Genomic DNA, 15,704 nt, shown 5'->3' with positions numbered 1-15,704 from the left:
TTATTAAAACTTATAAATTTGATAAAATTATAACTTGCATTCGATATAATTATAAATGCACATAATATCAAAAAAAATATACTATATAGTTTTGTGAATATAATTACAAGGTATTCAAGTTATACCTTTTAAGAGAAAAAAGAATTATAACTACAAATAATATCATATTTTGTTATCCCCTGAGGATAATTTTCAAAAATTTATATATTTTTTGATATAAATTTAATATATCATACTCAATAATTTGATGTAAACTGTTATATCACGTAAAATAAAAAAAATAAATTACGTAGAATTTATCAACATTTTTATATTCTCATGAACAAATTTATAAATTTTTATTTAGAAATTAGTTCAGACAAAAAAAATTAGTTAATTTGTACGCAAAAATGAGATTTATAAAATTTTAAAAATCTTGCTAAATAATATAAAAAAAGTAGGAATATAATATTGTGCCAAAAAAACAAAATAGAATATATAATTGGTAAATTAAAACAGGGGCTGGTGAATAATATCATAACTCAAACAGTTGGATCACACCTTTTTTCCACTTTGTTATCTCCTAATATCCTCGCATCATTAATATTACATCCTGTCCTATCCTCTATTGTCTATAGTATATTATATATTATATACACACACAGCTACTCCCTCCGTCCATGTTTACATTTTTTTTAGAGAGCTTTCGACACGTATTTTAAGATGCATATGAAGTATAGTTCTGTAATTTTTTTTTTATAATTTTATTTTTCTAAATAAAAATTAAAATATTCAACTTTTATTCAGAAAAAAAAATTTATAAAAATAAGTTACACAGCAAATGTAAATTTATTCAAAAGGGCTGAGTGAGTATTATACCCTAACTTTTATTTTATTTTATTTTGTATTATTGTCCTCAATATACTCTCCTTTCCATTTCTCTCTCTCCATCTCTCTCTCTGCAAATTTCACTGTCATGGAACCTCCTAACTCAGATCTGCCGCCGGCCACTCCAATTCCCAGCGCCACCGTCACTGCCGCTGCACAACCAAACCATCCACCCTATGATGAGGTATGTGTTTCTTGATTTTAAAGTTTTGATTTTTATATGTGTTTCTTGATTTGTAAAGCTTTGATTTTTGTGAATGTTTTGTGGGTTTTTATTTGTTTTGTTTGTTGTTGTGTTAGATGATTACTGCTGCTATTTTAGCTATGAAAGAGAAAGATGGGTCCAGTAGACAAGCTATAGCTAAGTATATTGAGAGTGAGTACAAGAATTTATCAATTAGTCATGCTACTTTGTTGACCCAAAATTTGAGGAAGATGAAAAACATGGGGAAGCTTGTCATGAATAAGCATTCTTATATGTTGCCTGGATCTGGTGTTGGGGTTGCCCCGTCACAGTCTCAGTCTCAGTCTCAGGCTGTTGTTGGGGAGGGTTCTTCTGTTGGGATTAAGAGGAAGCCGGGTAGGCCTCCCAAGATTCTGTCGAATGGTGGTGGGGTTGAGGCTGGAAATGGAGGTGGTACTTTTAGTGGGGTTTTGGGTGTTACTGCTCCGGTTCCTGTTGCGGTTCCGTTTGATCCAATTGGAGCGGTTCCAAATGTGGTTCCAATTGGTGATGTTAATGGTGTGAGTGGGGGTTTGGGGGTTACTGTTCCAGCACCTGCTCCTGCTCCTTTTGATCCGATTGGGGCTGTGCCGAATGTGGTGCCAATGGGTGAGGTTGATGGAGGGACAGTGGTTAAGAGGCGTCCAGGAAGGCCACCGAAGATGCAAACAGTTGCTGTTGAGGCTGAGCCGATTGCAGTGGCGGAGCCGGGTGTTGGGGCGGAGGTGGTTAAAGTTGGTGCTAGGAGGCCAGGGAGGCCACCGAAGGTTAGTAATGAAAAAGAGGTGGTTTCAGTTGGTAGGAAGCCGGGGAGGCCACCTAAGGTTCATAATGAAATTGTTGCTGTTGGAGAAGGAGGGTCAGTGTTGGGGAAGAGAGCAAGGGGAAGTCCGGTGAAGAAGACTGGCATGGTGTCTGTGTTAATGGGAATTGGTGGTGGTCTGAAGAGGGCGCGTGGAAGGCCACCTAAGATGAGAGCAATTGGGTTGGTTATGGGACAGAGACCTAGAGGGCGGCCTAGGAAGGGTACGGTTCACAAGCAAAGGGGTAGGCCCCGAAAGAATGTTGGTGGGGTTGGTAATGCAATAATTGTGCCTCTGGAGGGGATGGGAGATGCTGGAAGACCTTCCAAATTAGCTGTGAGAAGAAAGCCAAGAAAACTTAGTGGAAAACCTTTGGGAAGGCCAAAAAAGGTAATTTTCTTATAAATTTATGGTTAATTTCAAGTTTGGTAAATACTGCATCTTATTTGCTTTACCTTATACATCTTAATTATCTTTAAGGTGTTAGATTTTATTAATATTCCGTGTTATAGGGAATATCAAAATTTTATTGAAATTAAAATGTTTTGTAAATGTTACAAGGATGTTTTATCCAATTTTTTGATTCTATTAATCTATAAGTTTTTTTGGTAACAAGTCTGGTTTTACATTCCTACTTAATTTTGGAGTATGTGCAATTTTTTCTTTTTATGTTTGATGCTAAGTATCTGCAAGTGGTGCAGTTATTGTATGTGTGTATTTCTTCCCAATGTTTTTCACTTGTAACAGCTTGAAATACAGAAAAATTTGGAAATAATATTGTTTAGAAAATAAAATAGATTTGGAAAAAGCTGGAAAGATAGTCAGATATGAGAATGATATAGGCAAATAAATAAAACTTGGGAAAATTCTGCTCTGCTTAAAAGTATATGTCATCAGTTCCTCACCAGCTCATGTCCCAAGCGCCAAGCCTATGGTAAATAACTGAAATATTATAGGCGAGTAAACAAAGTAGAAAGTTACAATTAGTAAGTGGAAGAATTGTCTCGCTTACAAGTCTATATTCTTAATCCTTACCTCAAAAGTCTATAATTGTGTAAGTTAGTTAGCTGCCAACTACATTTGTTGATTAAACCGATGTTTTAACGCCTATGATAATAAATGCTGCATTTGGTTATTATTCAAGTACCTTCACTAACATTTTATCTTTAATTTACTGTTTGGTCGATTCGAAACTGCATGTATTTAAAACAGCCTTTTCATCATTTTTATAAATATGCAATTAATCTGTATCATTTTGGTACTCTCAATGGAAAATGTCGTCCTTTTACAATTTTAAATATGATAACTAGATCAAATAGTGCATGAGATTGTAGGATCATGAAAGAAACTGAAATGTACACTTTAGAGATCGTCCAAATTGTCAAGATAATATTGTAATGTTAGCACTAAGAATTAGTGATTTTAGGAGTATTATTTTCATATTAGCTGCAAGTTGATTCTGGAAAATGCACCAAATACACAAGGACACAATATTTTAAATTTAAATGAATTAAAGTATTGATTGATCTTGTTTATTATTAAATTATAAATATACCATCAGATAATCTATGTATGAATTGATTACTATATAGCAGCACCTAGTTTTATTAACCTTATAGTTACATTGATACTATGTTTCTTTACCCTTTCGTATTAATGTCAGGTGCGTGCATCGAATGAAAAGTTGAAAAAAAACCCTCCCTAAACTCTGTTTCAATCTATCATTCAAGAACGCTTGCATATGCTTAACCTACTTTATTTGTCCTTCATATTTTCCATCTTTTATTGGTCAGATTTCGAAATTGCCATAAGAATCTATTGAGGGTGTGGTGGGGGTGGGGGGGGGGTTAAAATTACACTATTATCTCCTGATAACCAGGGCCCAAACACATTTATTCTGTGCATTCTTTCTGAAATTTATGCGAAAAATTGTTATTACTTTTGCAGTGCAAATGTTACATGAGAAGCACTTATTTAATTGCATGTTAATCAATATAAATTTTGATTTGGTCACTTAACTCTATAGTTTAATTTTTTTATATAAAGTCTACCTCTCGCACTATGCATTGAAGAAATTATAGAAAATCTAAATTTATTTTACTCATCCCTTTTTGTTTATCTTAAATGACGTTTTACAAGTTTCCCTTCATCTTACTTTTTCCAACTAGAATTTGATGCACTTATAACATCCAAATTTATTCTACTTTGCACTTGGTTTTCTGTGCGTGCATCATAGTTGACTTCATTTCTCTTGATTCTCTACTTTATCTTCTAAAGTTATGCTATAATGTTATTCATTCCAAAAAAAATAATAACCAACCGAGTTTAATGAACATGAACTGAAAACTCGTGATAATTCCATTATTTGATAAATTTATAATTTTGTCAGCTCTGTAATGCACACTTAAATAGGGAGAGAATAATAATTCCTGGACGTGGCAATAACTGAAAAGATGGAGAGATCTAGAAATAGTATAGGTAATCAAATGGAATTGAAAGTTATAAATGATACTTTGGAAGAATTAGTCTTTAAAGTCTATATCCTGGCCTCAAAAGTCTAATATTACTTAGCAGAAGTAATATAGGTAATAGGTAAGTTAATATAGTAGAAAGTTGTTGGTGATACTTCGTAAGAATTTTCTTTGCTTTTAAAAAACATACTTACATGATCATTGACGCTTGCGGTATATTTATTCCTTTCAGCTTGTCACATGTGTCGATTGATCTGAAATAATCTACAGTTATATTAACTATATTCCTTGAAACACATTTTCAGTATGGAGTGATTTTTGGCACCTTTAATTTGATGATCCTCCATTAAAGAAAAAAAAGTCTTGAAACTATGACTTCAAGTATAATTTTAGCTTTTGAGACAGCTCCTTGAGTATGTTCATATGTGTATTAGTTTTGCACTGATAATATAAAGGTAAATCTAAAACAATATGTTTTTTGTTGTCGAAAAGAAAAGATATAGACTTCATCTCTAGTTTAGACGAGAAACTTAACTGTATGTTTAAGTTTGGAACATCACAAACTGCTTCAGAGCTGATCTAAATGCATATGTCCTAATGAAGCTGAAGTCGAGAATAGGAGTGTTGAATATGGGTTTAATGTTCTCACCGCACATTATTAAACTTTTTGGTCTCGCTCATTGGCTCATTACACTACCTTGACAATTTGAACTATAGGGTGCATCTGCTATTCAATCATCGAACCAGCAACAGTCAATATCCTATCAAGACCTGAAGGGGAGATTTGAACATTTTGTAAGTCCACATCAAGTATTTTTTGCATTAGCAATTTTGTTTAATTTAGATTTGGAGAAGCATGGTTGGCATCTTGTTTATGTGTTCCCATCTTTTTATGCAGCAAACAAGAGTGAAACACGCTGTGGATGTTGTCAAGCCTTACCTGAACAATGAACTTGCTCCTGTTGCCCTAGGTGTGCTGCAAGAGATAGAAGGGCTTGCTTTGATGGATGTGTGTGCACCAGGAGGAGCTCTTATTGGTGAGAGTGAAGCATTACCAGTCCCAAATGGTGGACCATTTAGTGAGCAAAGGGGACCTGTCAGTGATCTAGTAGCAGCTTTGTCTGCTCAAGGGTCAGAACCTCCCTACCAAAATTAGGGTCTCTAGGAAAAGAGCATCGTTTCGAGTATGATGATTCATGTTATGATAATCGAAATGATTGATATAGTGTCTGTAGAGATAATTGAGGTAGGGCAGGTGCAGTTAGAGAGACAGGATCTGTAGTGAATTTGACAGACTTCAAAATTGACAAAACCTGTTGTAGTTTATATTTTCAAAGTCTGTTTGTGTGTAGTTATTTCGAATAAGAAGATTTTTAGGCCAATGTAATGTCCGTAGACCGTAAATGATCAATTCTCTATCTAATATGTTACATGTTCAGCTTTAAAATTATCATTTGAAATGGAAGCATGGCTAAATTTTCTACAGGGGTGTAGTCAAAATCTGTGAGTGCTAGAATTCCAGTCAGAAGCAACAGGTATGTTTGTGTTTGCTGACGTGTTTCAGCAATGATCAACTGGTATGTGGTTGCTTAACATTATGTGTTTCTTTTATTTTAGCCGTTTACTGAGTAGATCATCAACTGTTCTTGTTCATGGTCGCATTATATGCTGTTTTAAGTGCATTACCTCAGCATTCTTGTCATGAAAACATGCCATATATCTTTTGCATATTTGGCCTTGGTTTTTGTGACTTTTGGGTTGTCGGAAAACTCTTTGTCGAAAAGGTTAACAGATAAACACTGATATTAAACTCATCTGAATTTAAAGATGATTAATCTATAAATTAAATTTGTCTACTAATATTTTTTATGTAAAGAATATATATGAATATCTTTCTATCTATCATTCAATTTGCGGGAATTCTTGCATGGTAATCAGTAGTACATCTATGTGCTAAAATTGTGCAAACAAAAAAGAAACAGAAAAATTATTGAAAATATCATTTTTTTTAAAGTTTGTTTTTGCAATTTGACCTTTTCAGAAAATATTTGGAAAAATATCTTTTTGCAACCAGATAAAACATCTTTCTTTTTTCTGCAAATTATTCAAGTTGTTTTCTTTTGTTGTCTTTAAATTAAACATTACCACTTATTGAGTAACGGAATTTGGGATGAACGATGATTTTAATTCTAATTTTTAAAGTTGAAATAAATATTGATTGTTTTAAGTTGCCAATACTATTGTAAAGTTGTAAAATGTATTTTAACAAATACTTTTTTTAAAGAAAACAGTTTTTTTTAATATTATATTGTTGCAAAATATTTTGACAAATGAATGTATTTTGTAAAAAAGTTTAGCCACTTTTTTATAAAAACCCCCCAAAAGAAGTATTAAAAGAATTTCACAAATATAAAATAAAAGAAGCATGATCTAAAAACAGTACTAGTTGTGAACACAAAAGAAATATAATAAGATTTTGAAAAAATAAAATGAATGATACATGCTAATTTTTTAATAATATTGTGCCACAGTTAGCTCGTTACAAATGTTCTTAAAATTACTAATTTATTCCTGATTCACACTTGATAATTTTTAAAAAGTTAATCCTAAACAACTTAAGGATTTTTTATAAACACGATAACACCATATTATGCGGATGTTCTAAGTAACGGTCCAAAATAAAATCATAAAAATGAAACAAAATTTTTTGTGTAATAAAATAAAAAGAAAATTGGTTTCCATAAAAATTCAGCTAACACATTCAGAATAAAAATTACAAATTACAAAGTTCACGAAAACTGAATACAATTTTTATTAAATAAGAGTGAATAACTTTCTAAGACGCACCTTTTGCAAGCGTTTGAATTCATGACAATACATATTCCTCTAAACGATCATATATTATTTTTGCAAAAAATATAATGGCTGTTTGGTAAATCTTAAAATAAATAAGTTATGCCTTAAAATTAATAAGTGACTTAAAAGTGATAAGTAGATGAAAACTTATAAGTTATGTAAATGTTTGGTTAATTTACTTATAAGTCAGAATTTTTTTAAATTTAAATAAACTAAAATAAATAATTTTTAAATATTATTATCTTAATTCATGATTTTTAAATTAACTTAACATTTAAAAACATATATTTAATACTAAAATTAATAAAAAAGTAAAAATCAAAATTAGTTGAGAAAAAGTAGTTGTTACTAACATTCAATTTATCAATTTATAACTTGTAAATTCAACTTATAAATTGGATCGATAAACAGTGCGAGATAAATACTAAGTAACTTATAAACCCGTACACAAATAGGTCATATTTTATATAATATGTCTTATTAAAAAGTTAAGTGGATAGTAGGCACTAACAAACATAACACCGCCAAATATAAAATAATGTTTGACATGTATATATGATCATACTGTTATCCTTTTTATTTTCTTTGTTGATTTAAACGTAAGTAGCTTCATAACGCATGCAATACACCGGTATACGTTGTACTAATTGAAACTGTTTTCGTTATAATTATTGACAATATATTCATGTTGTAACCTAATGGATGAATAATTTATTTATTTATGCATATCAGCACGATTGATTGATATATGTTTGCAATGGTGCATTCGCAAAAATAAATAAATTAAGTTAGTATATGTTTTTGGCCACTTCATATTTAAATGGTATTTGTAATATTTTAATGCTTAGAAAGTAAATAAATATAAGTGATTATGTGTGTCTGATGTATATCAATAAGTCTAAATATAGTATAATTATTAATTTGTTTTTTAATTATTTAATGTGTTTATGTGCTAGAAATGTGATTGATGAGTCATACTATATAAAAATTGACGCCAATACTGTAAGTTTACTCACTGAATGACATATGATACTCTCTATCTCAAAAACTTTCTATTTTGGGATATTACAACAGATTTTTAAAATTTTCTAAAATAACACATTATCTTGATAATAACTCCAAAATTTAGCTCTGCTTTCTTAATTTTTTTCAAAATAATTCATTTTTTTAATATATGTGTCTAACAACAATGTTAATAGTGAAGTATAAATCATACATATCTGTATAAATAGTTTACTTCATTTTTTATTTCATTGAATTTAATATAATATTTCGCCATTTCATTATGTTGGAGTGCGAAGTTAGATTGATGATAAATAAGAATATACGAGTATGTATGTGTGTGTATGTGCCTGTATTAATTAATATATACGTATATATTTATTGTATATATGTATGTATGTGTATATGTATGCACATATTAATTATACAAATGAATGACGAGGTGAATTAGATGTTATATAGATATTAATGTTGGGGTATAATTGTCATATAAATTAATTTGCTCAACAAACCCCCATAACAATGTTAACAACCTATGAGACGGTGAGAGTATATGATACATGTCACATAATTATTAATAGTGAATTATAAATTGTACATATGTCTATACATAGTTTATTTTATTTTTTTATTTCATATAATTTAATAAAATATTTGGCCATTTCATTGTGTTGGAGGACGATGTTAAATTAATGACAAATAAGAAAACATGAGTATGTATCTATGTATGTATATGTATGCGCGTATATGTATGCGCGCGTATATGTATGCATCTGTGTATGCATGTATGTATGTATGTATGCGTTAGAGATAGAACACGCGCTAATATTCACGCAAGTATACGCGATCACAAGTAATATATAATTAATTCTAGTTCGTTACCACATTGACTGGTTTAGGTTAATTTCAATCAATGTATTTATGCAACACTAGTATGATTATTATTATCCAATGCTAAGAAAAATAACAATTTGAGGTTGTTTAACTAAGATTAACTAAGCGTTATACTAAAAAACACAAACTAGGAGATTAAAGAGAGCTGAATAATATATGACACAAACATGAGATTCTAACTTCATTAAATACTTCATTCAATAACCTTTTCGTTCTTAACCTTAGCATGTAATGGTGATGACACTAATCAGATTACACGAAACTGATAAACGCCAACTTTCGTTGTACGAATACCATACTGCCAGACATCCACAAAAGAGATAGAAGCTAAATAGACACCAATTATATTGAGACCCTATATATCTGTAGAATTTGACAACATAACGGATCAATGCACAAGTTATCTATCGTGATTATATAGGGAAAGTAAGATGGTTAAAATTACCTACGAATCATGCATATCACATACATGAACCTATGCTAGCATGGCAAGTTCTAAATCCTTAAATTCACTTTCGCTTCATTAAAGATTAACACACTATCTTATAAGTTCGTGACACTCATAAGACGAATAAGTACAACCAATACTAGGTTATCATACAATCACCACACACTAAGACATCGAAATGAATTAGCTAAAGAAATCCATAAATAAATCCGTTAGAACCCCACGATAACGACTAGCCCATAATCGGACTCATCATCAATGTGGGTTCCGATGAAAGCATGGTATAATAAACGTAGTCTTTATACTGAATAAATAAACCAAGTACGAAACAAGAGTATAGGTTCATGAATAAGAAAACTAGCATCCAAAGTTACAACTTAAAATAAAGAATCACAAGTTAAACTAGATCTTCTTCGCCTTGGTTGAATTGTGCTCTATGGTCTTCTTACGCCTCTCCTTGAGCTCTGGTACGTCTTCTTATGAAAAACGAGCATAAGTTATGTTTATATAACAGCCCATGTAGAGTAGAAGTCCAACAGATCAAAATTCCAGAAGAAACAAGATTTAATTTTCCCGACCCAGCGCGGGCGCACTGACATTCTGCCATTTTGGCGCGGCCGCACGCTATCACATCGCGGGCGCGCCGTCTCTCTGGAGAAATTTCTAACTTCTTTCTTTTCTTGCTGATTTGAGCAGGTCTTTTCACTAGCTTTTATTCTAGACACCATCCTAACACTAAATTAGCATCCAGATAATGCCAATGTACCTGTATTCCTGATAAATGCCTGAAATGCAAAAATACTACAAAAACACGTTAAAATACCAACAACTTGAGTACAAAACATCAATCTAAAGCTTTATAGAGCGTTATAAAGTGTCATAAATGCCACTCAACATACCCCCAAACTTGAACCGATGCTTGTCCTTAAACATAAACAGACTCAAAGAACAAGAAATAAAAATGCATGAATGCAACTATCTCCATAAAATAACTAAACCAATCAACAAGCAAAATCTCAGCAAATGCAGTTATTCGCACAAAGATCAATCAAACCCCACAAATCAACTTACAAGCCAGAAACATGCGTGTGTGCAAATGCTTACAGATATACTATCGCAACTAGATCAATAATCATGACTCACTAATCATCAAAATAATCGCAAGGTTATAAATAGAATCAAAGCTAGACTCAAAATAGCTTATAACACTTCTATTCTTATATCGGAGTTTTACATGGATTCACGCTTTTATTCTCAACACAAAAACAACACAAATATGCTTATTTGACCGTGTAATGAGTGAAGTCCACGAAAGACTTATACAATAATACCCATGTAGCGAGCGTTAGGTTAGTGGATCCCAGACTATAAAAAGCCTTAGGTCACCAGGCACAAAGTCCCCTAAGAACTTAATAACTCGAGTATTAAAGAGCCCAATCGTGATCAATTATACATAAACACATAATTTTTTTTCTTTTTCTTTTTTTTTTTCTAAAATTTCTGAACGAGTGCGTTTCACTCCATCTCGTTCAACCCTAGACTACTCATATAGAATGAGCCAACTACTACCCATTGGACACCTAGCCACAACAACTAGCCATGAAATCCAATTTTCTCCAATTTTTAAATATCCATGCTATTTTATCATTAAGAGAATATCCTAAATCCTAAATATAAACAAGAGATTAAACTTCGACAAACAAATAAACCATGACCATGATCTAGCCCTCAAGCAACCTATAAAAATTAGTGAAATACAATTGTCTCTAGCATGCAAATCAACTCGACAAGACTTAACATCACTAAACACGACATCCCTACACTAGCATCAATATCACAAATCAATCAGAAAAATCATCTAAGGGATCATGTTATTATGCAATACATGAAATTATATGAACAAACTATTATAACAACTACCAAAATAAAAATAAAAGAACTACTACATGGTAAATATGCAATTATATGAACTAAACTAGCATGAATATGCAACTATATGCGACTCACACAAAACACATAAATCCTTAACTACTACCCCCAAACATAAAATATTCACTGTCCTCAGTGAAGGTAATAGAAAGAAATCAGGCATACCTAATCAGAACCAGGATCATCAACCTCAATGGGTAGAGTGTCAGGAGTGTTTGGAGGTGGATACACCGAGTCCTCACCGAATACTGGCCAGTGGATGTCAACTCTTGTGGCTCTGAAAGCAGTCCCCAACGCCTGGGTGAGGTCATGTGTAAATCTGCTATGGATGTCATGCATCACATCCATTCTCCTAGCTAGGCGCCTATACTGCGTCGTACTCAAACCAACACCGCCCTGTGCTTCATCCTGCTGCTGCTGCAATCCCGAAGAACCAACCTCCTCTCCCAACTGAGTTCTCCAAGCTGCTCGACGAGCCTGTGAAGTCCCACCAACATAAGTCTGATCCGCTGGCCTTCCATCTGGAAGATGGTCATAAGAATATCCAAGCCCCTTAGGATCGGGCTTCCCACCATATTACTCTGTCATATTCAACAATGTCGAACTATCAATCGGAGCACTAGGGAGCTGCAGCTGCTCATGTGCGGGCCAACGAACGCCAACCGCCACGCACAACTTTGTCATAATGGACACATAGGGTATCGAACCTGTAGTACTCCCTCACAAAAAACTCAGAATACCCTGATGGATAACCATCCCAAGATCCACATAGTCTCCCTACAGAATACCCCACAACAAACATGCACGCTCCACAGTAATCTCATGCATGTGAGAAGATGGCATGATATTAGCACAAATAAAGAATTCCATGCACGTGCAAACATGTTCATGCACGAAGCAGGGAACGTGGCATACTCATTCGTGCCCTTCTTGAACTTCCAATAAGTCTCAGGCACACACAGGGTAGCAACAATCAAATCCAAGTTAAACTCCTCCGGAGTTTTCTCGTTCCAATTCTCCTGCTCCTCCTTCCTCTCGGGCTGCTCAATCACCCTACGAATCGCCTCAGCACTGTAGTCCACCGTCACCCCCCTCACTACCATGAAACCGTTCTTCTCCGCCTTAGTATTAACATAAAACTCACGCACCACACTCATGGGCACAACAACGGGTCTCTCGCAAAAGACAACCCAACCCATCTCCAAGATCATCTCCAACAACTTACCATCTTTCCACGATGGCAGAAAACCACGCTCCTTGGCTATCGGCTTCGAAAGCAGCCTCACATACTCCGCCTCATCCTCGGGTGTTAAAAGCCTAGGCCTCACACCACCTGCACTCGAAGAATTGGTGGTGCTGCTGTTTACTTGAGTTCGTTGTCTTTTTGGTGCCATTGAGATTGAATAAGTTAGAGAGAATAGAAGTTTGTAAGAGATATTGTGTGTTTGAGAGTTTTGAGAAGTGGTGGAGAAGTTTGTGAATAAGTGTATGTATATATAGGAGATTGGGAGAGAATTAGTTATGGAAAAGGAGTGGGAATTGATTATGGGAATACTGGGTTTGATTTGGAGAGGGAAATTTGGGATGTGGAAGAGAAAAATTTGGGTGGGAATTGATTTTGTATTAAAAGTCCCTAATTTCTCTTCAAAAACTGACTTATATTTTTTTTCGAAATTAGGGATCCAGCGCGGCCGCGCGCTACCTTGGCGCGGGCACGCCGTGCTACTGACATTTTAGCGCGGCCGCCCCGCCTGGCAGCAGGGGCGCACCCAGTTTCTGGAATTTCAGCGCGACCGCGCGCTTGACCAGCACGGGCGCGCCGTGCTACTAAAGTTGGCCCTGAAATTTTCTATTTTTCTGATTTTTTTTTGTGTTTTTCTATTTTCTTCCTGCTTCCTCTACCTAGTAATGTACAACAAACTTGGGGTGCCTCCCAAGAAGTGCTTGGTTTACGTCGTTAGCTTGACGTAGAATCTCGAGATCAAGTAGACAATAAAACATCACTAACCACCTCACGGTTTGCCGTATCCCCATAGTAGTGCTTCAACCTCTGACCATTTACCTTGAATGCTTGGCCTGGATCATTCTCAAAAATCTCCACAGCTCCATGCGGAAACACAGTTTTGATTATGAAAGGCCCTGACCATCTCGACTTCAATTTTCCAGGAAAAAGGATGGAGACGAGAGTTAAATAACAGAACTTGTTGGCAAAACATAAATGACTTGAGCACTAGACCCCTATCGTGCCACCTTTTGACTTTCTCCGCGTACATTTTATTATTTTCATATGCTTGAAGCCGAAATTCGTCGAGTTCATTCAATTGAAGCATTATCTTCTTACTAGATGCATCCAAATCAAGGTTCTACTTCTTCAAAGCCCAATACGCTTTATGCTCGAGCTCCACAGGCAAATGATACCCCTTTCCATGAACCAACCGAAACAGCGACATTCCCAACGGAGTCTTGTATGGTGTTCTATATGCCCAAACAACTTTATCAAGTTTCAAAGACCAATCCTTCCTTGATGGACACACAACTTTCTCTAAAATACGCTTTATCTCCCTGTTGGACACCTCAGCTTGACCATTAGTCTGAGGATAGTAGGATGTAGCAATGCGATGATTCACATTATACCTCATCATGGAAGTGAACTTGCGATTGCAAAAATGCGATCCCTCATCACTGATTATGACTCTTGGAGATTCAAATCGTGTGAATATCTGCTTTTGAAGAAAATTAAGCACTACCTTCGCATCATTTGTCGGCAAAGCCTTGACTTCCACCCATTTCGACACATAATCGACCGCCAACAAGATATACTGATTATTGGAAGATGAGATAAACAGCCCCATAAAGTCGATTCCCCAAACATCGAAGACTTCAACCTCGAGAAGCATATTAAGAAGCATCTCATCCCTCTTGGACATATTACCCACACGCTGGCATCCATCACACTTCAAAAAAAAGTGATGCACATCCTTAAACAATGTAGGCCAAAATAATCCAGCTTGAAGGACCCGTGCTGTTGTCTTCTCTCCACCATAGTGGCCTCCATAAACAATCGAATGACAGTCTCGCAAAATCCCCCCTGTTTCGCTATACGGAATACATCTCCTGATGATTTGGTCAGCTCCTTGCCTAAACAAATATGGTTCATCCCATATGTATCACTTCACCTCATGAAGAAACTTCTTTCTTTGAGCGTACGACAAGTCCGGAGGCATGATATTACTCACAAGGTAGTTCATAATGTGTGCAAACCACGATTCTTCCTCTTGCACTCCAAACAGCTACTCATCAGGAAAAGACTCATTTATCAATATCTTATCTTGTGAAGTTGCACTTGGATCTTCTAAACGCGAGAGATGATCAACATCTTGATTCTCAGTACCTTTTCTGTCCTTGATCTCTAATTCAAACTCCTGAAGCAAAAGAACCCATCTAATCAATCTAAGCTTTGAGTCCTTCTTCGAGACGAGATATCAAATTGCAGCATGATCAGTGAAAACTGTCACCTTCGTCCCAAGCAAATAAGATCAAAACTTCTTAAAACCGAAGACAATAGCCAAAAGTTCTTTCTCAGTAGTAGTATAATTCAGTTGAGCACCATTGAGGGTCTTACTAGCATAGTAGACCACATGAAATATGTTGTTATTTTTCTGCCCAAAAACTGCTCCAACTGCGTAGTCACTTGTATCATACATCATCTCAAAAGGTTCATTCCAATCAGGTGCAGTTATGACAGGTGCCATGATTAAACTCTTCTTCAAGAACTCAAAAGAAACTAGGCACTCATCATCAAACTTTAACGGGATATCCTTCTCCAGAAGATTGCACAAAGGTTTAGAATTTTTTGAAAAGTCCTTGATGAACCGCCTATAGAAACCCGCATGACCAAGAAAGCTGCGAACTCCCTTAACAGAAATTGGCGAAGGAAGATTTTCAATGACCCCCACCTTGGCCTTGTGCACCTCAAGACCCTTAATAGAGACCTTGTGACCAAGAATAATGCCCCGTCGCACCATAAAGTAACATTTCTCCCAGTTGAGAACCAAATTGGTCTTAACACACCTTTTAAGAACGTCACCAAGATTTTGCAAGCACTCATCAAATGAATCACCAAACACAGAGAAATCATCCATGAACACTTCCACATTTTGACCAATTATATCAGAGAAGATAGCCATCATGCATCTCTGAATTGTGGCCGG

At 34.8% G+C, this 15,704-nt stretch overlaps 1 protein-coding gene across 1 annotated transcript; it reads left to right on the top strand.

The window, feature by feature from the left end:
* The first annotated feature begins 877 nt into the window (after positions 1 to 877).
* Positions 878 to 5,849, top strand: LOC141713202 (uncharacterized). The gene is made up of 4 exons (XM_074516508.1): positions 878 to 1,051; positions 1,168 to 2,283; positions 5,082 to 5,159; positions 5,263 to 5,849. Exons 1-4 carry the CDS (start codon positions 956 to 958, stop codon positions 5,518 to 5,520), a joined length of 1,548 nt encoding a protein of 515 aa, XP_074372609.1. The 5' UTR covers positions 878 to 955; the 3' UTR covers positions 5,521 to 5,849.
* Positions 5,850 to 15,704: the final 9,855 nt, after the last annotated feature.

The sequence above is a fragment of the Apium graveolens genome, chromosome 3 (genome assembly GCF_009905375.1).
Source record: "Apium graveolens cultivar Ventura chromosome 3, ASM990537v1, whole genome shotgun sequence".
In the NCBI taxonomy this organism is placed as follows: Eukaryota; Viridiplantae; Streptophyta; class Magnoliopsida; order Apiales; family Apiaceae; genus Apium; species Apium graveolens.
The sequence above is the reverse complement of the archived record's forward strand: the minus strand, read 5'-3'. Positions and strand labels throughout refer to the sequence as shown.